This window comes from Mirounga leonina, unplaced genomic scaffold (assembly GCF_011800145.1).
Source record: "Mirounga leonina isolate KUSES-001 unplaced genomic scaffold, KU_Mleo_1.0 Mir_125, whole genome shotgun sequence".
Lineage (NCBI taxonomy): Eukaryota > Metazoa > Chordata > Mammalia > Carnivora > Phocidae > Mirounga > Mirounga leonina.
Genome location: NW_023270305.1, coordinates 69216757 through 69244446, shown reverse-complemented (window position 1 = coordinate 69244446; position 27690 = coordinate 69216757). Strand labels below are relative to the sequence as shown.

The 27690-nt window shown below is 38.5% G+C and overlaps 1 protein-coding gene across 2 annotated transcripts in view; it reads left to right on the top strand.

Annotated features, from left to right (window-relative positions):
- TMEM131 (transmembrane protein 131) overlaps positions 1-27690 on the top strand; it is a 240722-nt gene that overhangs the window by 91513 nt on the left and 121519 nt on the right. For both annotated transcript variants that reach the window (XM_035001727.1, XM_035001728.1), the window contains 2 exons: positions 3945-3985; positions 23331-23399. In XM_035001727.1, coding sequence (XP_034857618.1) covers positions 3945-3985; positions 23331-23399 — 110 coding nt within the window. The remainder of the gene's footprint in view (positions 1-3944; positions 3986-23330; positions 23400-27690) is intronic.

Below are 27690 nucleotides of genomic sequence, written 5' to 3'. Positions count from 1 at the left end.
ATTGAGTAGTATTCTATTGTGTAGATACACCACAATTCATTTATCCATTCACCTTTAACAGAAAATTGGGTTGTCCAGTATTGACCTGCTATAAACATAAAGCTGCTATAACCATTCATGTGCACGTGTTTTTCTTGTGTTTCTCTTGGGCAAGTATCTAGGAGTGGAGTGGTATCATCATATGATAGGGGTATGTTTAACTTTGTAAAGAATTGCCAAACTTTTTCTAGAGTGGTGGTTCTATTTTACGTTCCCACCAACAATGTATGGAGGTTCTAGTTGTTCCACATTCTCTCCAACTCTTGGTGTATTTTCAGTTTTGGACATTATAATAGGAGTGTATATATCATTATAGTTTAAATTTGCTTTTCCTTAATAACACACTGAGCATCTTTTTGTGTGCTTAGCTGACATTTTTATAATTGCTTTTTTTAAAAAATGGTGTGGTTTTTAAATTCATAGGTCACAAGTTATATGTTCAGTATACAAGTCTTTCATCAAATATGTTATTTGCAAATAGTTTTATCTCAGTATACAGTTTGCCTTTTCATTTTCATAACAATGTCTTTTGGTGAGCATATTTTAAAATTTTTTATGAAGTCCAGTCTGTCAGTTTTTTCTTTTACAGTTAGTGGCTTTTGTCCTGTTCATGAAATCTCTGTTTCCAAGATTACGAAGATAATCTCCTAAGTTTTCTTGTTGAAGCTGTATAATTTTAGTTTTTATGCTAAAACTATGATATGTATAGAAGTAATTTGAGTACATGGTGTGACATAAGGATAAAGGCTCATTTTTCCCTTACATAAGTTTGTCCTGTAGTTCTAGCACCATTTGCTGAAAAGATACAAGGTTCTCCACTGAACTGCATTGATGCCTTTATTGAAAATCAGATGACCGTACAAGTCCATTTTTGGACTTTCTCTAGTTCTCTTGATCTATTTGTCTATCTTTATGCCAGTACCACACTGTCTTTACTACTATAGCTTTTTTAAAAATTGTAGTAAAATACATGTAACATAAAAATTACAGTTTTAGCCATTTTAATTGTATATAGTTCAGTGACACTGAATACATTCGTATTTGTTTTTGCATCACTACCATCCAGCTCCAGAACTTTTTCATTATCCCAAACTGAAACTGCTCTTTACTCGTTAAACAGCAACTCCTCATTCCCTTCACCTTAACCCTTGACAACCACCATTCTTCGTCCTATTCTAAGTACTTCATATAAATAGGATCGTGTAGTATTTGTCCTTTTGTGACCAGTTTATTTCACTTAGTATAGACTTCGTTTTCGAGGTTCATCCACGTTATAGCATATGTCAGAATTTTCTTCCTTTTTTTAAGGCCAAATAATGCTCTTTTGTACATATAAACCATTTTGTTTGTCCATTTATCCATTGGTAGACACTTGTATTACTTCCACACTTTATTGTGGACCATGCTGCTATGAACATGGATGTCCACGTATTTGAGTCCCTGCTTCCTGCTTTCAGTTCTTTTGGGTATATGCCCAGAAGTGGAATTGCTGGATCATGTGGTAATTCTATGTTTAATTCTTTGAGGAACCACCATACCATTTTCCACCACAGCAGCACATTTTACATTCCCATTCACAGTGCAGAAGGATAGCAGTTTCTCCACAACCTTATCAGAACTTGTTATTTTCTGGTTTTTTGATAGTAGCTATCCTAATGGGAGTGAGGTGGTTTGTCACTGTAGTTTTGCTTTGCATTTCCCTAATAATTAGTGATGTTGAACACCTTTTTCATGGGCCCATTGGCCATTTGAATATTCTTTGGAGAAATGCCTATCAAGGCGTCCACCCCCCCCTTTTTTTTAAAGATTTATTTATTTATTTTAGAGAGAGAACAAGCATGCGAGCAGGGGAAGGGCAGAAAGAGAGGGAGAGAGAGAATCTCTGGCAGACGCCACACTGAGCAGAGCACAACGTAGGTCTTGATATCAGGACACTGAGATCATGACCTGAGCCGAAACCAAGAGGCATTTAACCGACTAAGCTGCCCAGGCTGCCCCCCACCCATTTTTTAATCAGGTTTGTTTATTTGCTGTTTATCAATAGCAAGGTTGAATTATAGTGGTTCTTTATATATTTGTATATTAACCCTTTATCAGATATATAATTTGCAAACGTTTTCTCCCATAATAAAAGATTTGGGGAGCTCCTGGGGAGCTCAGTTGGTTAAGCATCTGCCTTCAGCTCAGGTCATGATCTCAGGGTCCTGGGATTGAGCCCTGTGTCCGGCTCCCTGCTCAGCCAGGAGCCTGCTTCTCCCTCTCCCTTTGCCCCTCCCACCTGTTTGTGCGTTCTCTCTCTCTTGCTCTCTCTCTCAAATAAATTCTTTAAAAAGTTTCTTCATAATGAAAAGTTAAACGTATTTTTAAGCACAGAAAATAAGAAGAGTTGAGAATGAATACCCATTTACCTACCACAGAGATAGATTAACATTTTGTCATATTTGCTTTATACACACACATACTTCCATACACATGCAAGCCATATTGCTAAAACATTTTAAAGAAAATTACAGACATCCTCACACTTCACCTTCACCCAAGTTTTCACTTTCAAACAATAAGGACATTTTTCCCACATCTGCCATATTTCTTCCATATACAGTCTCCAAAATACCATTGCAAAATAATATATTAATGGGAAAAATAATGCCACAACTCTACTGCTTTTTCTAATTACCACACAGAAGCTAACCTTTGGGATAAGTTCACTGATGGTATTCCTTAGAGTTTTGGCATTTTCTCACATATTGTTAAGAACTTATCTTCCTCAGTTGTAACCAATTTCTTGCTTTCTGTCTTGTTCTCCTCTCATCCATCCTCTCTACACTGCTACCAGAATAGTGTCTTTAAAATTAAATCAGACCATGTCTGTCTCTGTCTCTCTTACTCCTTCAGACACCTTGTATTGCATTTAGAGTAGAGCACATTCCAAACTTACCAGGGCTTCTTACCAGGACACAGCATAGTCTAGCCCCGCCCAGCACTCCAACCTCATTTTCTACTTTTCTTCCGCCATCCCTCTGAGCTCCATCCAAATAGACCTGTTTCTTGAATATCCAGGCTCTTTCCTGAAGTCAGACCTGTGTGCATGTTGTTTTTTCCACCACCACATAGCCCTGTTTCCACACACAGCTTTTTTACACTTGATCACATTCCACGTCGATGTGATCTCTTCACACAGGCCTTCCCTCCTGACATATTGAAGCACATCACCTATTTATTCTCTTTCACAGCACCTTTCCAACATTTTCATAGTTCTTTCATATTTATTTAGGTGGGGTTTTTTTTAAGATTTTATTTATTTGAGAGAAAGAGAGAGCACAGGGGGAGGGGGAGAGGGAGAAGCAGGCTCCCCGCTGAGCAGGGAGCCCAATGCGGGGCTCGATGCGGGGCTCGATCCCAGGACCCCGGGATCATGACCTGAGCTGAAGGCAGATGCTTAACCGACTGAGCCACCCAGGTGCCCCTGTATTTCTTTAGTTTTAAAAGGCTGTCTCCCTCTTGCTCTGCCCCCACAACCTTGAGTTCCCTGGTGACAGGCACCGTTATACACCAGCACCTGCCACACAGTTGGTAAGCAGTGAGCAGTGAGAGGCACAAGTAGCCTCACGAAGTGATTGTAGAGGACTCTTCTCACAGGATGTATTGGTTTGACAACCTTTTAAAAATCAATCACATTCCTTTGTATTCTTTTCATGTGTGTTTAAAATTTAATCCCAAATTATTCTCTCATTTGAATTACATAACGTGACAAAACATTTCCTATGATTTAAGGATTGGGTTTAACCTGAAAATCTAAGTGAGTATAAGATCAAAGTTGAAACTGCAGTATATTTTGGATGTTCTGTATGTCTCTAGTAGAAAGGTTTGTTTTCAGTATTTTCATTGTTTTCTTCCTTTCACAGACTGAGACAACACTTGGACTCAGTTCGTATCAACAGAAAAGGTAAGGAAGGAATATATATATTTTTTATAGCATATAAAATTTTATGTATTTAATAAGATACTAACATAATTTCAGTTCCTTTTGGGGGATTCCAGCAATGCTGTCCTTCCCTTGAAACAACTTTTTTGGTGAAGAGGGAAAAGCAAGTTATAAATCACATTATATCATGCATTTCAAGTATGGAAAACCAGGTTGGATCTGAATTTGCATGTGATGTATTGTGTAGCCTTTCTCCCCATCATGTCCGGGGAGGATCAGCTTTGTAACTCCCCAGTAACTTTTCGTGGTTATTGCTGCCTTTTATGGACTAACTGTTCCTGCTCTCAGTTACTACAAGGTGTCTGTCTGCAGGCCCCTGGGGGAGGAATTCAGAGCAGTGAAACCCAGTCTTGTGACTGAAAGAGACCCCTTTTGAACACAGCTTCTCTGTGATAACAAACAAGGGAGTTGTTTTACCCTCAGGTATTATGAAAATATGTACAAGCATGTGAATTTGAAGATGTCTTCCTCACATCCAAATTCTTTGGTCTTTTGGTAGCTTCTCACATATAAAGGTAGACAATATAAAAGAAAGTTACTATCCTGATAACCTTTCCCTACCCAGTGAGGGTCTGCAGCTGGTATTTAAAGGAGAATGAGAGCTATGAATTAGATATCCTTGAATGTCCTCAGGCTATTGAAACGCAGATTGCATCAAGCAAAGAACTTTATTTTGAGAGAGAAGTAGCGCATATTCAGATGAAGACAATTAAAACTTAATATCTTAAAAAAGAACTTAAAACTTAATTCATAAATACAATAATGAAATTCCTTCAGTATTCACTGGTTTTGCTCTTTTCACTCTTTTGGATCTGCTGTAACATGGCCTTACTTCCCCATTTTTCTGTCTGCCTAATTTTATATGCTCTGTTGAGACCTGCTTTACCCATGAACCCTACCCAAAAGACACACCCCCTGCCAACAGTAAGATGTAGACTTCTCTGCTCTTGTATTATAAAGCATAATGCCACCCTTCCCAAATATTTTTTACACTGGGGTGGATTATTTCCAGAACACTACACGTCTAGCCTGATGCCACCTTGGCTAGACCATCTGAGAACCCTAGAACTCTGACTGCTCTAGAGCTAAGCTAGTGGGAAGAAAAGCACACCTGTTATCTTATGCTTCTTCCTTGTTGCTTTATTCCAGCAGTTAGGAAATCAGCTATGAAATTATATTGGCTACATTTATGAAGATGATGTTATTCATCCATGATCAAGATTTGGCTTTAAGTTATTTTCCTAGTATAATGAAGAATTTACATCAATACATAATTATATTCTGATCTCATGTCCCACTTATCTGTGATCCACATCTGCCTAACAAACTACCCCAGCTTACTGGCATAAAGCAATCATATTATTATGCCGTCAGACTCTGTAAGCCTGGAGTTTAGACAGAGCACAGCAGAGACAGCTTGTGATGATCGGGACCTCAGCTGGGGAGACTCCAGAGCTGGGGGCGTGTTCACTCGCATGCTGATGCGCTTGTTACCCGGAACTTCAGCTGGGCTGTCACCTAGAATGCCTACATGTGGGCCCTTCTGTGTGGTCTTTTCACAAAGGCTTGTTTGGGCTGCCTCACAGCGTGATAGCTGGATTTCAAGAGTGAACATCCCAAAGAGAACCAGTAGAAGCTGTATCACTTTTTTTGACCTTCCCTCTGAAGTTATGTAGTGTTACCTCTGTCAGCTGCTGCTGTTCAACCAGTCACTTAGGTTGGTCTTGAGTCAAGGCATGGGGGAGTGGGGAAGATGTGGGGATGGGGAATAGGGTGAGGGGAATGACCCCTACCTACCTATGGCAAAGTGTGGCAGATATGTTTTAAAGCCATCACACATGGGGCGCCTGGGTGGCTCAGTTGGTTGGGCGACTGCCTTCGGCTCAGGTCATGATCCTGGAGTCCCGGGATCGAGTCCCACATTGGGCTCCCTGCTCGACAGGGAGTCTGCTTCTCCCTCTGACCCTCCCCCCTCTCATGCTCTCTCTCTATCTCATTGTCTCTCAAATGAATAAATAAAATCTTTAAAAAAATAAAAATAAAAATAAATCCATCACACTTTGCTTTTTTTTTTTCTTTTTTTTTTAATTTGACTAAGATCATGAATTCAGTAAACTGCTGGGTTCAAATTGGTATCCATACCCTATGGCTATGAGACTGGATTACGTACTAAACATATGTTTTAGCTCAGGCTGCTGTCACAAAATACCACATACACTGAGTGGCTTAAACAACATTTATTTTTCACAGTTTTGGAGGCCGGGAAGTCCAAGATCAAGGTGCCGGCAGATTGGTTCCCCAATGAAGGCTCTGTCCTTGGCTTGCAGATGGCTACTGTCTCCCTTTTATCCTCAGATGGCAAAGAGGGAGAATGGAAGCAAGCTCTTTGGTGTCATTTCTTTTAAAGGCACTAACACTATCATGAAGGCCTCATTCTTGTGACCTTCTCTAAACCGAATTACCTCTCAAAGCCTATCACATTGGGGGTTAGGGCATCAACATGTGACTTTGGGGGGATACAGTTCATTCCATAACAATATACAGGTCTAAATTTAGATTTTGAGCCTCATATCAACTAAAAAAACCCAAAGGACTATATTTGTGAATCACCCTTAATAGGTCTTTTTAAAACATGTGTGACATGGAAAAAGCAGATACAGCCTCCATACTTACCAAGCACATGATCAGAACCTAGCTTGCACACATTTAGCTGGGTTTTTTTAATATGTGCACAAAGTAAACACTGCCCGAGCTCTCATTTGAGTTAAGAATAACTTTAATGAAAATGCATATGTAAAATAAAATGTGAATGAAAATATAAGTGTGCAGTTGTGTAAGAACAGAAGTTGTAAATCAAATGTGTAGTTGTAGAACAACAGAAATTATAATTTTTTTTAGTTTAAAAACAAGCTGTTCTATAAAAACGTCAGCATTTGAGTTTAAACGGGCTTCAAAATTTGACTAAGATCAAAGTTACATGATTACAGAGGATTCTAAGTACAGGAGACCCTGATAGGTGGTCTTATTGAGCCCCGTGTTTGACACACAAGGAAGCTGAGACCCTTGGAACCAAGGAATATGCTCATGGTTAAAGTGGCAAAGTTTCAGCTAGAATTCATCATCTTCTGATTACCAGTCCTGTGTTGTGTTCACTCTGACTATTTGCATAGCAAGTATGCAGTTCTTCTGTATTCCCTGGATTTTCTTTTTTAGCCAGCATTCCATGAAGTTTCTGAAAGTATCTGCTCAGTGCTGGGACTGGGTGCATAGCCCCTGCCTTCAGGCATCTTGAAGGGCAATGAAGACATCCCTTCTAATGAGGTTGTAAAAGTGAGGTGTTAAAGTGATAAAACACAGCCTACTTTGTGGAAGAAAGCAGCACACTTGAAAAGGATGTTATAAAGGGTTGTAGGGATCAAGGTACGTAAGACACAGGCATGCGCTTCACTCGCATCATCAAAATGACCCAAAAGGCCCAAGTCATAGCTGAGGTGAAGGCTGGCTTCTGACTCCAGAGCCTGGTCTCCACCTCTGGAGATTGCTGCCTCTACCAGTCTCTCTCCTTGGGGCGTGGCCAGTGTCCACTGCGCATTAGATTGCTGGGAGGGACGCTTTGTCTTTTGAACTTCTCTAGTCGTTTCTGCATCAATTTCTCACTGTTTGTGCTCCCAAGTTGTATAATCACATGCTGCCTGCCTCCTGGCTTTATTAGTAAGCCAGTAGATTCAGCCCCATCCTTTCTTAAAATTCCTGAACATGATCTCTTGGGTCAAAACTCTCACTCTGTAAGTGAAACTTAACCTGCCCCGGGAAATTTGTATCATGAAAAGTTCAGCTAATAGAATGATTCTGTAGCTAGTGGATTATATGGTAGTATAATGGTAGATACTAGCCTCTGGCTACCATTTCTTTCTCTCCTGCCTTTTCCTCCCTCTTCCCCCTCACCACCTACCCTTATCATCTGCATTAGTTTTGGGACAGGCTTGGCTCCAAGGGCTTTCAGGACACTCTGCAGGGGAGTGAACTGCTGCTTTCCTGACCTCAGAATTGTGGGAAGTAAAACCAGGGAAAACACAATTTTCCAGGATACTCTTTTTTTCTATTCCTCTCCTCTGTTCTGGCTCACCCCTTCTTATTTGTTTTAATATGGTTATCAATTACATGATAACATTTTGTTTAAAAATCATGTGTTGGCTCTATGGTAGAATGGTGGGGGATGGGCATATAGTGTTCCATCAGCGTTTTTATATTATTATATTATAATAAATAACCAGTACCGATTTAATATTTTGTGAGATGAGGTCATCTTTTATGGTTGACTTTTCCTAAGATTGTGGAGCCCTGTGTGGAAGATTAGGGATCAAAAGTCCTGAGTTGAGTTCTCTGTTTACCATCTGTGGGGCCTTGAAAGCAACTACTTAACTGCTCTGAGTATGACTTTCATTTGCAAACTGGGGAAGATTATTTCTCTGCCTGATATATATGATATAAGGTTATGCATTTATATAAGGTTGTGGTGAGGATCAAATGAAAAGATTTATTTGGGCAGCTCTAGTTTGCAAACTTTAAAATGTTACATGAATATAAGTTGTGGGTGTTTGATAATTTATTTGCTTAGTCATTCAGCAAACATTTGTTGGGATCTTCATATGGGCCGGGCTTTGTTGTAAGAACTGGTGACTTAGTAATTGTATTTGTTATCTCTGGTCATGTAATAAACTACCCCCAAACCTAGCAGCTTCAAACAGCAAACATGTATCATCTTCCTGTTTCTGGGAGTGAGGAATTTGGGAGCACCTCAGTGAAGTAGTTGTGGCCCAGGATCCCTCCTGAGATGGCAGTTCAGGTATAAACCCACATCTGAAGGCCTGGGCCTGCTAGATCCTCTTCAGGATGGCTCACTCATATAACTCTTGGCAAAAAGCCTTAGTTTTTGCTGGCTGTTGGCAAGAGGCCCTAGTCCTTCACCATGTCGAACCGTCCATAGGGCTGCTTTGAGTGTTGCCCCATCACGACAGCTGGTGACCCCAGAGCAGGTGATGCAAGAGAAACTAAGGAGGAAGCCACAGTGTCTTTTGTAATGGAGTCTTAGAGTCACACACCATCACTTCTGCCATATTCCATTCATAAAAAGTCACCCCCAAGGCTATGGGAATTAAGCTCCATCTCTTGAAGAGAGGAGTATCAGAGAATCTGTGCACATATTTTAAAACTGCTACTGTGCTGGATGGACAAGATAGTCTAAGACTCTTGCCCTGGTGTGGAACATCTGTTCGAATGGGGAAAACAGACAGTAAGCCACTAAATAAATATACTCAGCTAAAGAGTAGTCTGAAATAGACAGGATTCCATTGCTTCTTTAGACTGGATGTTAAGGAAGGTTTCTCTGAAATGGTTTTTAAGCTTAGCTGGTAAAAGTCTTAGGGAAGAGCATTTCAGACAGAGGAACAGCTAGTGCAGAGCTCTTGGGTTGGGAACAAAATGCTACTGTTATTGTTATAAGAGCTGAAAAAGTGTATACAGCTAGGTGAGAAGGATATATGTGTGTATCTGTGTGTGTATACGCTTAATGTTCATAAGAAGAACCAGATACTTCTAATTTTAAGTTTCCTGGTATCTCTGGGAAATAGGCCAAAAATATTGGGCTGGGAATTACTTTTCAAATTAAGATGGTATTGGGATTCTTTAATTGACTGTATAATTTGCTTATTATTAAGTACAACTATTTTGGTTGCCTTTAGTAGCCATAAGCATCTAGAAGATTGTAGTTAGATCCAAAACTTGGTAATATCTTAATGGAAGATAAAATCTGCTAATATTTACAGTTTCAATAATTACCTCTTTTAAATTTTGTGAAAAAGCTAAAGGAAATGTCCTTAAGCTGTTTTTTAAGATTTCGTTTTAGTTTGTACTTTGATTTATTTTCTAGCTCTGGAGATTGTAACTGCACATGAAGTGACAAATATGCAAAAAAAAAAAAAAAAAGTACTTTGCAAAGATCTTGAAGACTGTATCAAGTTAATGATAGGAAGTCAACATACCAGAAGTGAGCATAAGTAAAGATAAGATTAACTTTGCATTAAACCACAGAAGCAGATGTTGGTAAGCTCCTTTGAGTAGGCCAGTTTGTTTCACTTATTTTTTTAAAGCATCACATTATTCTCACCTTAAATACAAGTGTGACAGAATTGAGATTTCTGAAATGATGATGTGAGGAGCTTGGGGACTTCTCCCCATAAGAAGCATTTGTTAGGATGATTAAAATTAGCAAAGACAGAGTATCTGGAGATTGTTCAAAGGACTTAAAATGAATTGAGAAATATTTATTCAACAAAATGTATACATGGTAAGAACAGTGTGGAAGGTCATAGCATTCAAAGCTAGAGACTATACCCATCACCCCCATAGTTCTGCCTTGCATAATAAAAACTATTTTGGTGGGCTTGGCAGACAAGTGGATGTTCCCATCTCCCCCAGCTCACTGGGATTGGACAGCTATTCCAGTTGGATGTGGCAGACAGAGAACATTGACAGATCTCATTTTCCATAGGCTCCATGCTGTATAGGCTTATTTTGAGTGGCTGATGGCAATCAGGTGATGTTTGTCTCCCCTCCTGCCACCCTTTCCAAGTATGGGCATCAGAATGGGCAGCTGGTGAAAAGAACAGTCCCCTTTTCCTACACAGCTCTGTGTCTTAGAGAGCTTTTTCAGTGTGCTCAGTGGCTGAGTGACAGGCCTCATATGCCCCAGCTTCCTAGGGAAAGGCTACTCTGGGTAGATTTGGCAGTCAGTGAACCTAGGGATAAGTCTAACTAAAGATGTGCAAGACCTGTACACTGAAATCTCCAAACATTACCAAGAGTAAGTAAAGAAAACCCAAATAAGTGGAGAGAGAATACTGTCTTCATGGATAAGAAGAATTAAGGTTCTCTCCAAATTGTTCTGTATATTTCAGTGCAATCCAAATTGATCTATATATTTAAATGCAATCCAAATCAAAATCCCCACAGTCTTTTTTTTGGTAGAAATTGCCTACAATCTAGCTAATTCTGAAATTCATATGGAAATGAAAGTAACTTAAAATAGTAATAATGTAATAGAAATAGTCTTTTTATTAAAGATTATTGAACATGTAGAGAACCAATAAATGGACCCATAACCAAAAAAAAAAAATAGAAACATCTAGAAATGACAGATGATGGAAGTAGCACACAGGGAATTTAGTAAATCCATTATACATATTCAGTGATTTACAGGAAAACATGAATATAATGAAGGAAAAATGGACATTAAAAAAAAACAAAATGGAAGCTCTGGAGCTGAAAAATACAGTTTCTGAAGGGAAAATTTCACTGAGTAGGATTAATAACAACATTGACATTACAAAAGAAAAAGTGAATTTGAAGACATAGTGATGGAAGTAACCCAAACTGAAGCACAGGAAGAAAAAAAATGGAAAAAGAATAAACAAACCCTTGGTGACCTATGGTACAATGGCAAGCAATTTAACACAGGTGTAATTAAGTTCCAGGAATTGGGGGCGGGGAAGGGGTGTTGAAGAACTTCAGTAAACCCAGTGCACAAATAACACGAAGAAAACCACACCAAGTCACATAATATTCCAGTTGCTGAAAACCAGTGACAAATTGAAAAGCAGCCAGGAAGAAATAAATTACATGTAGGGATACAAAAGCTAAAAATGACTGCTGGTTCTTCATCAAAGACAGTGCAAACCCAAAATCAGCAAAATGGCATCTTTAAAATATCAAAAGAATAAACTGTCAACCCAGGTTATTATATCCAGCAGAAATATCCTCCACAAATACACTTCCAGACAAAAGCTAAGAACGTGTGTCACTATAAGAAATGCTAAGGCAGAGGGCACCTGGGTGGCTCAGTTGTTAAGCGTCTGCCTTTGGCTCAGGTCATGATCCCAGGGTCCTGGGATCGAGCCCCGCATCGGGCTCCCTGCTCGGCGGAAAGCCTGTTTCTCCCTCTCCCACTCCCCCCGCTTGTGTTCCCTCTCTCGCTGTCTCTCTCTCTGTCAAATAAATAAATAAAATCTTAAAAAAAAAAATGCTAAGGCAGTTCCTTTAAATTCTGAAGATATAACCATTACAGCTCTAGACACAATAATGAAGATCACCAAAAAGGTGAAAATATGTGGATAAATATAAAAGACATGTTTTCTCATTAAGTTTTTTTGAGATAATTGGCTTTTAAAAACAAAAATAATTACAATGTTTTATGGAATTGGTAACTTGTATACATTACATGTATGATGATAGCACAAAGGACAAGAGGAGGGAAAACTGAGTTGTAAAGTTCTTACATATATGTAAAGTGGTATAATATTATTTGGAGTTAGGCTGTGATAAGATGAAACAAATACTGGAAGATATATTAAAATCATTTAAAAAGAAAAACCCAAAGAGATCTAACAGATAAAGCAGTCATGGATATAAAGTGAAATACTAAAAGAATACTTGATCTGAAGGAAGGCAGATAAAGAAGACAAAAGGAATAAAAAGCAGATGGAAAAAATAGAAAACAAATAGCAAGATGGTAGACTGAAATCAACTATATCAAAAATTAGAATAAATGTGAACAGTTTCAAAACAGTTGTATTAGAAAAGAAAGATCCAAGCATATGCCGCTATAAGAAATGTACTTTAGTTTTCAAATTACATTTACTTTTTTTTACCTTTTGTTTTATAATAATTTTAGTTTAGAGAAAAAATGCAAAAATAGTACAAAGAATTCCCATATACCCTTGACCTATGTTCCATCCTTATTTACCATTTTGCATTTACTTTATCATCTTCCTCTCTACCTCTTCTCTCCTTCCTTTTTCTTCCCTCCCTTGTCCTATCTGTCCTATATATACATATAATGTATATGTAATTATTTTTCTGAATTTTTTGAGAATCAGTTATAGTTGCTCATTTACTCCTAAAAACTTCAGTGTATATTTCTCATAAAGAGGGACATAATTTTATAAAAGCAGAGAATACGTATCAAAATTAGTAAATTAACACTGACACGCATAGTATCATTTAATCTATAAACTTTATTTTAATTTGTCAGTTGTCCCATTATTGGGACAATTTTTATTTTTTTATTTTTATTTTTTAAAGATTTTATTTATTTGACAGAAAAAAAGCGCACACAAGCAGGGGTAGCAGCAGAGGGAGAGGGAGAAGCAGGCTCTCCACTGAGCAGGGAGCCCGATGTGGGGCTCAGTCCCAGGACGCTGGGATCATGACCTGAACCAAAGGCAGCTGCTTAACCGACTGAGCTACCCAGGCACCCCTAGGGACAATTTTTATTTTAAAAAAGAAAAGAAATTTTGGTCCAAGCCTCAAGCTGGTATCAGTCATATTTAATTTTCAGGCCTGTTTAGTCTCAACTTTAATGTGGAACAGTTGATTTGTCTTTTTTATGATCTTGACTTTTTTTTTTTTTTTTTTAAGTAGAGGCCTTTTTTTTTTTAAAAAAGATTTTATTTATTTATCTGACAGCGAGAGAGGGAACACAAGCAGGAGTAGTGGGAGAGGGAGAAGCAGGCTCCCCGCTGAGCAGGGAGCCCAATGGGGCTCGATCCCAGGACCCTGGGATTATGACCTGAGCCGAAGGCAGCCGCTTAACGACTGAGCCACCCAGGTGCCCCGAGGCCATTTATTTTAAAAGGAGAGGCCAACATCCTAGTTTGGGTTTTCTCATTCTTCATTTTAGATTATGCATTTTTGGCAGGAGTATCACTTAAATTTGTGTCCTGCTCAGTTCATCTGATTATCAGGAGGCACAAGGTGTCTATTTATTCCACTTTTCCTTTGTAAATTCATAAATACCTTGCAAAGGAGTACCTTGAAACCATGTAAATATGCTCTTTGGCATCAGACTCACTAGTTACAGCATCCACTGGTGAGTCTGCCTGGAAATTACTGCTTTGGTGATTTTTTTTTTTAATTCTATCTTTTTTTCTGTTTTTTGTTTGTTGTTGACATTCTAATGCAAGGAAGCTGTAAGGTAAAGGTCAAAGTTCATTTTTATCTGTATAGATATTTCACCACCATTTGTTGCAAAAACTATCTTTTTCCAATTGAATTACCTTAGCACTGTCATTATAAATCAATTGACCATATGTTTGGGGCTATTCTGTATGATTTTCACATGTCCCCATTCATTGAACACTTCTTTACTTTCTGAAACATCAAGATGTTCCAGGCTTATTTCATAATATTCCTGCCACAGCCCTGGAACATCCCACTTCTTCAGACACTTGTGCTTCATTTTAGTGGAGGATATTTACAAGCTAAGATCTGTATGCTGTGTGTACTCATTGCTGCTGGGGAATCGTTGCAAATGAGGTGTCATTGTCTCTAGACCTTGTTAGAGTTAGGAAGAAATGTTTGTGCATACATTTCTGTATCTATGTATATTAAAAACCATGAGTTGTTACTGATAACTCCAGTTTTAATATAGCACCACAGTGGTGTTCTGCCCTTCCCCTTTTTGTTTCTGTATATTCTCCAGCAATGAGAAATCTGGCTCTAGTTATCCACAGAATATAGACTTGATTGCTCAATACTAGAATACAAATAAATTTGTTTAAGATTGGTTAACTCATACCACCATGAAAAACAAACCTACTAGTTGGAAGTACAGTGTTTAGAATTTATTATTTTGTTCAGCTTGAATGTATATGTTCAAAATATTTTACTCAAAATTTACATGTGTTGTGTTCTTCACCTTTCTCTCCATCCTTCTCCACGCCATCCTTCCTCCACCCCATCCTTCCTCCACCCTCATCTGCATTGTGGTTATGTTCATTCCAAAGAAAGTTTGGCTCTTTGGTTTCTGGTTTTGTTTTGTTTTTTCCCATTTGAGATTTTTTTTTACCTCTATTTTAAAGACTCACTCATTTTAAATATATGAAACAGTAGAATTCAAAAAGTCAAAACTATACAAAAGTGTCAAACACGTGGTTTTTTTATACCTCTCTTCTGCAAAAGGAAGCATAGTATAGGCTTTTTTATTCATTTGATCTACTTAAAAATATGTCCTGTAGAGACCTTTCTCATTATTTTTATGGACTGCAACATACCATATTATGTGGATGTGGATTATATATGAGCAATTTGTTTCTAGTATTTTGCAGTTGCAAACAGTGCTTCAAAGAATAGCCTTGTATATATGTATTTTCATATTTTTGAAAGTTACCTGCAGAACAGATTCCTACAAATAGGATTTCTGAGTCAAAAGATAAGTGCATATGTAATTTGTATTGTTTATTGTTGAAAGTACATGGTTAGGGTAAATTCCTAGACATGGGAGTGGTGAGTCAAAAGGTAAATGCATATGTAGTTTTGTTAGTGTTGCCAAATTCTCTTTCAAGAGCTGCGCCAATTTGCATACCCCTCATCAATGAATTAGAGTCACTATGTTCCTACAGAGTATGTTACACTTTTTAATTTTTGTCAATCTAATAGATCAGAAATTCTGTCATCATAGTTTTAGTTTGTCTTTCTCTAGTTATAAGTGAGGTTGTATATCTTTCTGCATATTTTATGCCATGTTTATATTTATCCTTTGATATTGTCTGTTTGTGTTTATTCTACATATTTTTCCATAGGACCTTTGATCTTTATTTCTTCCATTTTAAACCCTTTCTTATTAGAGGTAATAGTCCTGAGTTGCCAATATTTTCTCCCTGTTGGTCAGGGAGATTTGATTTTGAAGAAATGCACTTTGAGTATAAAAATTCAAGTAAGTTAAAAGTAAAAAGATGGGGTGGGGAATAACACTATCAGACCAATTAGACTTTAGGACAGGGAATATTATCAGAGGTAAAGAGAGACACTTTATCATTATAAAAGAGAGAATTCATTATGAAGATGCAACAGTCCTAAGTCTCTATAAGCCTAGTATCAGAGCTCCCAAATGCATGAAGAAAAAATAAACAAATTCACAACTATAAATTCATAGTTATAGTTGGAGATTTCAACACTTATCTGTCAATAACTGACAAACAGAAAATCAGTAAGGGTATAAAGGACTTGAACAACACTGTCAACGAACTTAACCTTGTAGATATTTTTCTTTGTAGATATTTATTAAACACTGCACCCAGCAATCACAGATTATGTTCTTTGACATAGCAGAATTAGAAATCATTAACAATTTGAGAAATTGAAATGAAAGCATGTGACAGAATTCAACATCTATTCATGATTTAAAACACTCAGCAGACTAGATAGAAATAGAAAGAATTTCCTCAGTCTGATAAAGAGCATCTATGGAAAAAAAAAAAAAAAGCCAGCATGATACTTATGGTAAAAAATTGAATGCTTTCTTTCTATTGAGCAAGACAGGGATGTCCACTTTCATCACTCCTACTCAGTATTGTACTGGATGTACTGGTCAGTACATTAAGTCAGTACAAAAAATAGAAATAAGAGGCATCGTTTGGGAAGGAAGAAGAGAAAGGTGTTTGTCTACAAATTATAGAATATCCTAAAGAAATACCCCAAAGCTATGAGAATAAGTGAATTTAGTAAGATTGAAAAATATATGGTCAATATCAGAAATTCTATTTTTGTATTACAGGTGCAGAAGTAGGGCACCTGGGTGGCTTAGTTGGTTAAGTGTCTGCCTTCAGCTCAGGTCATGATCTGGAGTCCCGGGATTGAGACCCACATCGGGTTCCCTGCTCAGTGGGGAGTCTGCTTCTCCCTCTACCCCTCACTCCACTCTCATGCTCGCTCTCTCTCTCAAATAAATAAAAATCTTAAAAAAAAAAAAGTACAAAAGTAAAATGTTACAGAAAAATGCCATTTACAGTAGCCTCAAAAGATGTTACATACTTGAAGATAAATTTATGAAAAAAACTTTGAAATCCATACACTGAAAACTATAATTGACCCTTGAACCATGTGGGGGTTAGGGGCACCAACCCCCTGTGCACTTGAAAATCCACATATAATTTTGACTTTCTAAAAACTTAACTAGTGATAGCCTAATGTTGACCGGAAGCCTTACTGATAACATGAACAGTTAATTAACATATATGTTGTATGTTTTGTGTATTATGTGCTGTATTCTTACAATAAAGTAAGCTAGAAAAAATATTATTCAGAAAACCTTAAGGAAGAGAAAATACATTTAAAGTAGTATACTGTAAAAAATCCACATATAAGTGGACCCATGCAGTTCAAACCCATGTTGTTTAAGGATCAACTGTATATTGTTTCTCTTAAAGTTATTCCATAAATCCAGCATGCTTTCTTTTTCTCCTTCTGTTTTCTTTTGCTCCTCTTGTTGGATAATTTCAAATGACCTTTCAGTTCATTGATTCTTTCTTTTTTTTTTTTTTTTTAAGATTTTATTTATTTGAGAGCGAGAATGAGAGACAGCATGAGAGGGAGGAGGGTCAGAGGGAGAAGCAGACTCTCTGCCGAGCAGGGAGCCCGATGCGGGACTCGATCCCGGGACTCCAGGATCATGACCTGAGCCGAAGGCAGTTGCTTAACCAACTGAGCCACCCAGGCGCCCCTCATTGATTCTTTCTTTTGATTGGTCAGATCTGTTGTTGAAGCTCTGTATTGAATTCTTCAGTCCAGTCATTGTGTATTCTTCATATCTAGGATTTCTGTTCGATTGTTGTTTTACAAAACAACTGGTTGTTTTTATATATTAAATATAACTCATTTAATAGGAGTCCTCTTTCTTTGTTGAACTTTTCATTTCATTCATGCATTTTTAAAAATTTTGTTTAATTGTGTGTCCTTGCAGAGACAGTTCTTTAGTCAACTTAACTTGGGGTTCTTGATGAATCAGCTGATCGTGTCCATGGGCAAGTGGGGCTTACTCTCCAGGTCTCTGTTTGGCCAAGGATGTTAATGGACCTCTGATGTCAGCAGGGTTGCCACTGGCTGGGAACAGTTGGATAGGACTACTGACTTGGTTCCCTGTCCATGCACAACTGGAACATGGCCTCCACAGTGCCTGGATTTTCTGCTTATGCTTCTTAGTTGGGCAGGACTGGGTGCTATACTCAGCAGTTAGGCAAGACTATGAATTTTCTTCCCTGCCCAGATGGGGCCATAAAACAGGCTCCATAACCATTATGACTTGATGGCTGGGGACCTGAATCTAACAAAGCTGCCCACCAAGCTCCCTGGCCAGACGGGACCACCAGCTCAGCTCTGCAGGTGAGCTGAGCCACCTGGTTGAGTTCTCTGCTCAAGTGTCATTTTAAGCAGGGCTACAGGTTGAGTTATGCTTACTGGTTGGGTGGGGCTGGAGGTTATATTCAGTCCTAGGCAGGTCTTTTAATTTGCTTCCCAGCCCTGGTGAGGCTGTAGAACAGGCTTGTGGCTGGTACGGCTCATTGGGTGGGGACCCAAATCATGTGGCATTGTCCACTAAGATCCCTGGCCAGACAGGGCCACTAGCTTAACTTTGCAGATGGGCACAGCCACTGGCTAAGATCTCCACTTGGGTGGTGTTGCAAGGAGGAGGGTGGTCTGCCAAGTGCTGGTTGCTGTATATCCTGTCCTCCCCCGGATCCCAATATGATCTCCAGTGGTCAAGTACCCTTTCTTGTGACAAGACCCAAGTGGGCCTTCTGGGAAGCAACCCATTACACTGAGGGAGCTGGTTATCCACTTTGGTCTCTTTCCCTCTGGAGACACTGTAGGCCCAGGAGACCCTTTTACTGTGGCTCTGTGCCTGCCTTGGAGAGGTGATGTGATCAGAGTGTAGCCACTCCTCTTACCTTTCTAATGCACTGTCCTTTTCAGTTTCTGTGGTCCAGGAGGGTTCTTCACCCTCACCCCTGTGTTCTGGAATTTTCACAACAGCTTCTTGTCCATGGATAGTTGCTAACTGATCTTCTTGTGAAGGGGACTGAAATTAGCAACAACCTATATCACCCTCTCAATGACATCACTCCCCAAAAGACACCATTTGTAATAGGAAAAGAGGGACAGGGAGAAGATATTCACAGTACATATATTTGATAAAGGACATGTATCTAGAATCTGTAAAGAACCCTTATAATTCAGTAAGACAAACATCCCAATATAAAAACTTTGAATAGACACTTTACAAAAGAAGATATCTAGTTGGACTATAAATAAATGATGTTCAACATTATTAGTCCTTAGAGAAATGCAAATTTAAGCTAATATGTATAATCTATATAATTTCTCTTAAGTCACTGTTATTTTTGGCTGTCTAATAAAAATCATATTTGAAACTATTTTAAACTATTGATGACTTTGAAAGTTTTATTTGTTAAGGTACTTTTGTCCCCTCTTATTTCTGCTTGCAGTGCTTATTGTGGATCAAGATGGCAAAAGTAGTTCTCGAATATGTGAAACACTGGTTTCTGGGCTTCAGACTAGATGTAAGGAATCGCATTATGGCGGTAGGGCCCTGGAATCTGCTTTTCTACAAGCGTTTCTATAGCTGATTAAGGTGTAGGTAGACCACAAAGCATCCTTTGAGAAATACTGGGCCAAAGAGTACCTTTTGCTTCGGTAGTAATTGCCTTTAGGAAAACATTTAAAATTTCCTAGTTTAAAAAAATTCCCGAACCTCCATGAAGCCTTTATTTGCTTTATTGGGGAGCTACCTGCTGAACTTTAACCTGACAGTCCACCAAGCACCATAGACCATGGCCCACAAGATTTCTTGTATCTTTCTAGTCGTTCCCTTGCTTGAAGTCAGGGAATAGTCTTTTTGCATCTCCTTATCCCCAAGTAAATAATAAGAATACAAATATTTGAGACTTTCAAACAAATACAATCACTGGAAAGCATAAAATCATTCAATATACTATTATAATGTCTCAGATTCTGTTTCTTTGAAATTGGCAGAGTACCATTTTTCACATTACTTCTGCCCCAGTTTCTTTTTCAACATTAAAGATTTGCAAACTTTGTTTCTGTTATTAAAGTGCTAAACAATGCCATCCCCTTTTAAAATAAGCATAGTAGCAAACATCTTAGCTGTGGATACATGATAGCTGTTATTGGATTTTTGTTGTTTTGTTTTTTAAATAAGTTTATACCTATGACAACTGGTGTTGTACCCACTGAAATACTAAACTGTTCCTTAGACATAAATCTGCTATTGTTTTGAAAATACACATTTATTTATGAGGGAATCATCTTTTATGCATTGGTCCTTCTCTCGTATTTTGTAAGAAATCTGTAAAGAACAATTGTGGGACACTGCTGGACGCTGCTTCTGTGGAGCATTTTTTGGGAGGTCTTAGCCCAAACAAGGCATAAAAAGTGAAAACAAGGTCTAAGGATTTAAAAAGAAGAAATACAATTGTTGTTACTTGCAGATGAATTTATCTACAGAGGTAACCCAAAGTATTGATTATTTTGGCAGCACATATAGTGCCGGAAAAATCTAAAGGTATCTAGAGACAAACTGTTAGAATTAACTTGCCAGGGACACCTGGGTGGCTCAGTTGGTTAAGCGACTGCCTTCGGCTCAGGTCATGATCCTGGAGTCCCGGGATCGACTCCTGCATTGGGCTCCCTGCTCAGCAGGGAGTCTGCTTCTCCCTCTGACTGTCCCCCCTCTTGTGTGCACACTCTCTCTCTCTCTCTCTCTCATTCTCTCTCTCTCAAATAAATAAATCTTTTAAAAAAAAAGAATTAACTTGTCAAAGTGACTTGGGGTAGAAGATCAGTACACAAAAATCAGTAACTTTTTAATAGAAAGCAATACCCAGGTATATCCAGCTGCCTACTTGACATCGCATCTAGATAAGACATCTCAAATTTAAATGTTTAAAACAATAAATACACTTGAACATCTAACCCATCTATCCTTCCTCATCTCTAACCCACTTTTCCCATGTCATAACTCTGTATCCAATTTCTCAGGCCAAAATTTTAGAATTAAGTCATCCTTGGTTTCTCTCCTTTCTCTCACATTCCAAAATCAATCCATCAGCATGACCTGTTGCCTTTAGCTTCCACATATATTCAGAAAAGAGCCACTTCTCACCACCCTGCCTTGTAATCCCCCTAGACCATTGCTACCATCCCCTCTTGTCTGGACTGCTGCAGGACTTCCTACTTCTACTTTGGGGCTCCTACAATCTGTTCTTGACACACCATCCAGAATTAACCTTTTCAGATGTGTCAGATCATGTTACTCCCTTGTGGAAGACACTATAGAGGCTTTTTGTTACACTTAGAATAAAATCCAGATTCCTGCAAGGAGACTTGGCCTTTGTACTTCTCTGATCTCAGCCCCTCCCTTCCCCCTCCCTCCCGTCACTCTGGCCACTTCAGCCCTCTTGCTCCTCAGCATGCCAAGTAGATCTTTCTCTCCCCAGATCTCCACCATTCAGGTCTCAGCTCGAACGACCCTCCTCAGAGAGACCTTCTCTGTTCCTACGGTGTTTGGTTTGTCCTTATTTATCCCTTACTACCTACTATGTTCTACTTTTGTCTCCCCTATTGGGATGTTAGTGCCTTCAGAGCAGGCTCTTTGCTTTGTTTCCGTACCCCTGGCCATTAGACAGCCCCCTTGCATTCATTATATTTGTGTTGAATCAACACCATGTATATGGTTTTGTTTTATTTTTTTCTTACCTTGCCTGGCCACTTCAGACATTTCCATGTGCAATTTGAGGAATAGATTCTAAGTTCTGTGACAGGAAAAAAAAAAAACAAACTGTATCTTAATCTAATGCAGTCAGTTCAGTGTTTATATATATGAATTAATGACTTATACACATTTACTTTATGCATTACCCTTTACCCCCTTGATTGGATTAAGATTTTATTGTTTGGGTTTCACACCCTTGAAACTAATGAGCTAATCAGCATCTCTTATTTTAAAGGTGCCAGAGAGTGTCCTTGTTATATCATGCCTAAGAGCAGAAATCAAGAGGGAGTAGATTCTGTACCTCTTGCTGAGTGGCTCCTGTCTTGGGAGAACTGTGCCACCTTTGTCCCAGTGTCTTTAGATTTATGCTTTATTAAGTAGAATCTTACATTTGCTGTTTTCCTCCTTGTTTGTGTTTTTCCTTTTTTCTGTTCAGCATATGTAGAGGGATTATCAAGCTAAAAACATCTTAAGATCCTATTACTTTTAGTGCTTCGATTCTACTACTCAGACTATTTCATCTTTAAATAGTCTAAGCTAGGGGCACCTGGGTGGCTCAGTCGTTAAGCATCTGCCTTCAGCTCAGGTCATGGTCCCAGGGACCTGGGATCGAGCCCCTCATCAGGCTCCCTGCTCAGCGGGAAGCCTGCTTCTCCCTCTCCCACTCCCCCTGCTTGTGTTCCCTCTCTCACTGTCTCTGTCAAATAAATAAATTTTAAAAATCTTTAATAAATACATAGTCTAAGCTATTTAAAGAACTGAGTTAAAGCTAAATTTCCTACATATTCTGAATGTCCTTGCCTGTTTCTAATGTATGTCCTGTATTTCCTGAATTAAATTACTATATCATTTGAAGCTGTGTTCTTCTGAATTATGTTGATGGAAGTAAAGTTTTACAGAATGGTTTTGCTCTAACATCATTTCTTAAAATATTATCTACTATTTAGAAACTTCAGTGGCTTGCTGAATTTCTGACTTTCTCAGTACTTAAACAGATGACCTGAGGCATGTGGACACCCCCATCCCCCCCAGGGTATTTCTGTGTCGCATCATTGTTAGGTCATGGCGAGGACTAGGCTTGCTGTTCAGAAATTGGTTTTAGTGAGAAGTTCTAGTATCAAGTGGGATAGTGAGAAATAATACTCAAATAGATCAGTGTGTTCTAAACTCTCAGATGAAAAAGATATTTCAGTTCTTAAAAGTTTCTGTCCCACAAAATTCATTTTTGTTAGTTCCTTTGCCACTCTAGTTAAAATGTGATTGTGGTTTTTGTTTGTATACTGTATTGTCTGCCAAGTATGTGTAGTTGTGTTGACTATTTATTGTTCATTGTGCGTGTATCAAAAAAGAAAATCTAAGTGAGCATATAAAGATACATTGTTATCACCTATTTCAACAAATTAATTTCAACATTGAGTCTACCTGAGCATTTTCTGTTTTCATATACCTTTGAATAGGAAAAATACTCTCTTTTTTTTTTCATTTTTAAAAACACACATTTATTGATTTCCTCTATTAAGAAAAGTAATGCACATTCCCAATAGAAGATTAGACTACACTTAAAGATACTTTGTTGTGACAAAACTCAAGTGTCTGACTTCAGTTTTGGGGTATATATTTTTTAAAGAATTGTTTCTTATACTCTTTTCTTTTTACTTACAGTATATCTCTGTATCGGGGTAATTGCAGACCTATACGATTTGAGCCACCAATGCTGGATTTCCATGAACAGTAAGTTTAAAATATTCAGACCATAGTTTCCCATTAAAGTATAATGTGTATTTTATGCATTTATTTGTCTTGCTTTTTACCTGTGTTCTCTCTCTGAGAAAGTTAAATTTTCAAGTACAGGGAAACAATGTTGTTGAATGCAGTTTGAAATGGGAAATCCCCCTCCTTGTGTGCGCTCGCTCTCTCTGGCAAATAAATAAATAAAATCTTTAAAACAAAACAAAAAAAGAAAGAAAGAAAATGGGAAGCAAGTATCTATTATGAGTCTAACATATAATACTAACTTTTTTTTTTTTTTAAAGATTTTATTTATTCATTTGACAGAGAGAGACACTGCGAGAGCGGGAACACAAGCAGGGGGAGTGGGAGAGGGAGAAGCAGGCTTCCTGCTGAGCAGGGAGCCCGACGTGGGGCTCAATCCCAGGACCCTGGGATCATGACCTGAGCCGAAGGCAGACGCTTAACGACTGAGCCACCCAGGCGCCCCAATACTAACTTTTGAAGTTTGAAAAATACCCACCTAATAAAGTCCCTGGTTCAAAGGATCCTATCTTCAGAAGCAGCATAAAACTTTTAGGTTACTTTTCTGATTAGTAATTCATTTCCACTTCTATTTAAAATTTTCCATGTGGATATAGAAAGATGTATTATTTATTTGTTTGCATGTGCTTTTAAAGTACAAACTTCTATTCGACACCAAATAAGTAGTATTATCACTAACCCAAAAGAGCAAACAAAAGAAAATCCTGCAGAAAGACGTGGTTCAACCACAGAATTGCTTCTTCAAACCATATTTCTGGCTTCCCTTCTACCTCTGAGCCTCAGGTTTTGCACATCTCAGATACACTGAGGAAAAGACAAGTCTTCACCTGTATTTGGTTCCAATCTAATTCAGCAAGTAGATAAAGAAAAACTCTTAGTGCTAGAGCACGTAACTGCTAGAGCAATGCCACTCTGGTAAACTAGCAGGAAAAAAAAAATTTAAAAGGGAAGTGGTGGAGAAACTGTATATAGATCTATTTGATTCAGTAAGTGAAAATTATAATTTTCTTTAATGTCAGAGTTGTAATTAACCATTTTTTACTAGTAAACACATGAAGTTTAATTTATTTACAATCTCAAACCTAGAATAATCAAATACACTAATTATATTTGTACAGAACCATGGTAGAGTAGCTAGCATAAAAAGCAAGATACCTGATAGCGACTCCCATCTTTTAAGACTATATTCCTACAGAGATCATGGATTTTAGGGGTAGCAGTGCAGAGAGAAGTTTGTATGGTTCTTTGTGCACTTCTAGATGGAATCAGTATTTTGGAATAGTCATTATGTAAGTAAAAGTGCTTCTGGGTGTTAGATTTAAAGATCATAATATTTAAATGGGAAACATATCACTATCATTTCTGTCTTACAAAAACGGTTTAGGGGGGCGCCTGGGTGGCTCAGTTGGTTAAGCGTCTGCCTTCAGCTCAGGTCGTGATCCCAGGGTATTGGGTTTGAGCCCCACATCGAGCTCCCTGCTCAGCGGGGAGCCTGCTTCTCCCTCTCCCTCTGCCGCTCCCCCTGCCTGTGCACACTCTCTCTCTCTGATAAGTAAATAAATAAAATCTTAAAAAAAACCCAAAAAACAGTTTAGGTATATAATGTCAAGATTGCAAGGAACATAAAGTAGAGGCCTTAAGCCAGTCACAATAATGTGTAACCCACAGTCTCCTTCTCTCAAATGCAAGATATTTAATGAAACATGGCACATATTTTGATCTCCATAAAAGTTCATTATTTTCTAACTATTAGTGAGTTTTCTGTCTACAGTAAAATTCTCTTAGAGTATGTTTGCTCACCCTAGAGGGGCGCAACAGAGACTAACAAACTCTGTTATGAGACTAGGGCATAAGCTGTATTTCTGGTGCTGCATGAGGGCTAGGAGAGGAGGCTGGCATACAACACCAAAATCATTAGTCTTAAACACAGAGTATTCTTACTTGGAAAGCTTAGCAGCAACCATTCTAGGGAGATCTTGTCAAAAGTTCTACCCAGCTGTTTTCTACTTCATAATTTGATTTTTGAGAGAGTTGTACACATTTTATATATCACTTGAGATAAAGACATTTTCAGCTGTACAAAATGCCTGAATTGAAATTGGGAATTTCTGTTCCAAATGACCTCTCCCTGGACTCTTTAAATAATGCCCCACCCTGGAAATAGGAGAAATTGAGGTAAGGTCATGCAAGATTCTGGACTGGTGGTTTTAACCTTTTTTTGATCATGGATCTCTTGAGGACTAGATGAAAGCTGTGAAACTCTTCACCTCTCCAAATGCACACAAAGGCACACAGCGCTGCACATACAGACAGCATTGTGCACACAGGTTAAGGGGTTTTCTAGACATCCCTCTCAAAGTCCATACTGGATTCTTGAGAGGTAGTGAAGAATTCCTGTTCTAGGCCATAGGTTATTAAGTCACCACTACAGAACTTACTGGGATTCTGCTTATTACACTAGCAGTGCATGTCCACTGTAGTAAACTTAGAAAATACTTACCAGGAGAAAGAAGAAAGTAAGAAATTACCAATAGTCCAGACACGCAGAAACATTAACATTGAGCTTTTATCCTTCAAGTCCTTCTTCTATGCATCTGTATTTTTTTATTGAGTCACAAAAAACATGACTATTTTCTGAACATAAACTGTTGTATAACCTGCTTTCTAAACATAATACATTGTGCATTTTTTCTTTATTCCATTGAATTATCTGTTACTTTCTTTTATGGTATTAAAGAACATCAAATTGTATGGATATATTTGTTCAATTCATTTCTTGTTTTATATTGTTTTAAACTTTTTGTTGTTATAATCAGTGCCGAAACTAATGATTTAAACACAGCATGACTTTATCCTCAGGAGAGAGTCCTAAGAATGGAGTTGTGGGATGAAAGGATATGCAAAATTTAAAGGTTTTCAGTTAATATTTAGGCTAGAGAACAATTTGGTGTCATGAACAAAGAGAACTGATAGGAACCGAAATATCATGAGAGAAACTGGAAGTTTATTGAAGGTGTGCAGATGGACATGTGAACTCCAGTGCAAGCTGGGCTAGGGAATAACAGTGAAGAAAATTATTTGAAGCATAGCATGAGCTCTTAGTTACAGCACAGGAAAGGTATATAGTCGCTATACTGAACTATTCCGTAAGCCAGCAAATTTACAAGGTGCTCCAAAATAGTGGAAACAAAAGAAAAAGAAAATGATTCTCCCATTTTAAACTTCTCTGCGTCCAGTCTGAGAGCACTGAATGGAGCTGGTTTTATCTCACAAAGGTAGAAGTAGGAGTTGGAGGCGAATGTGAGCACATGTGTATTAGGGTTCAATCAGTCAGATTCTGTATGTGTGTGAGTGAGTCAGTGTATGTATACATGTATGTATATGTGTGCGGAGTTTTGTGTATTGGCTTATACAGTTGTGGGAGCTGGTTAAGCAAGCCCAAAGTGTACGGGGCAGGCAGTCAGGAAGGGAAGATCATGAGTAAGTGCTGAAGCTTGATGTCTGCAGGCAGGCTCTCAGGGAAGAGCCTGAGGAGGCAAAGCAGTGGCAGATCCATCTGTTGTTGGGAGCCTCTTAGCTCAGGCAAGGGCTAAGTTCTCTTTGAAAGGGCTTCCAACTATTTAAGACAAGCCTACCTAATCTCTCTTTTAATTAATTTAAAGTCAACTGATTAGGGACTTGAATTACATCTGCAGAATCCCTTCCCAGCCGCGCCTACGTCGGTGTTTGAGTGAATAACTGGGAGAAGTTACTGTATGCTACAGAACGGCGGCTGCCTCCCTTCCATGTTCCAGCTCTCAGGAGAGAGCATCCCACATAACCCACCCTAAGCAGAAATGTATGAGGGAGTTCTGCGGACTGTAGTTCAGCCCACTCAAGTCAGTAGACCACAGAGCCACCACGTGGATGTAAACAGAGAGGTTCCTAAATTTAGAACTTTGCCCCTAGAAGATCACAGGCAATGTGACTGGAAGAATTTGCCTTGCCATTTTAGAGCTACATTTCTTCTTATGAAAGTTGAAAGTAGAAATTCTGGTACAAAGGAAGTGAAGTTGTGCGTTTGCACTGCAGAAGGTAAATTATTGGTGGGTCAGGAAGTAACCAATTGCCAAAGGAAATCAGAGAGGTTTTAGGATACATCCTCCTTTAAAGTTATTCTGTGTTTGGCTTCCTTCCACTCTCAGAAGCATAAAGCTTACTTGATTGGAATTTTTTCCTGCATTGACCACTTGTCTTTCTGCCTCAAAAA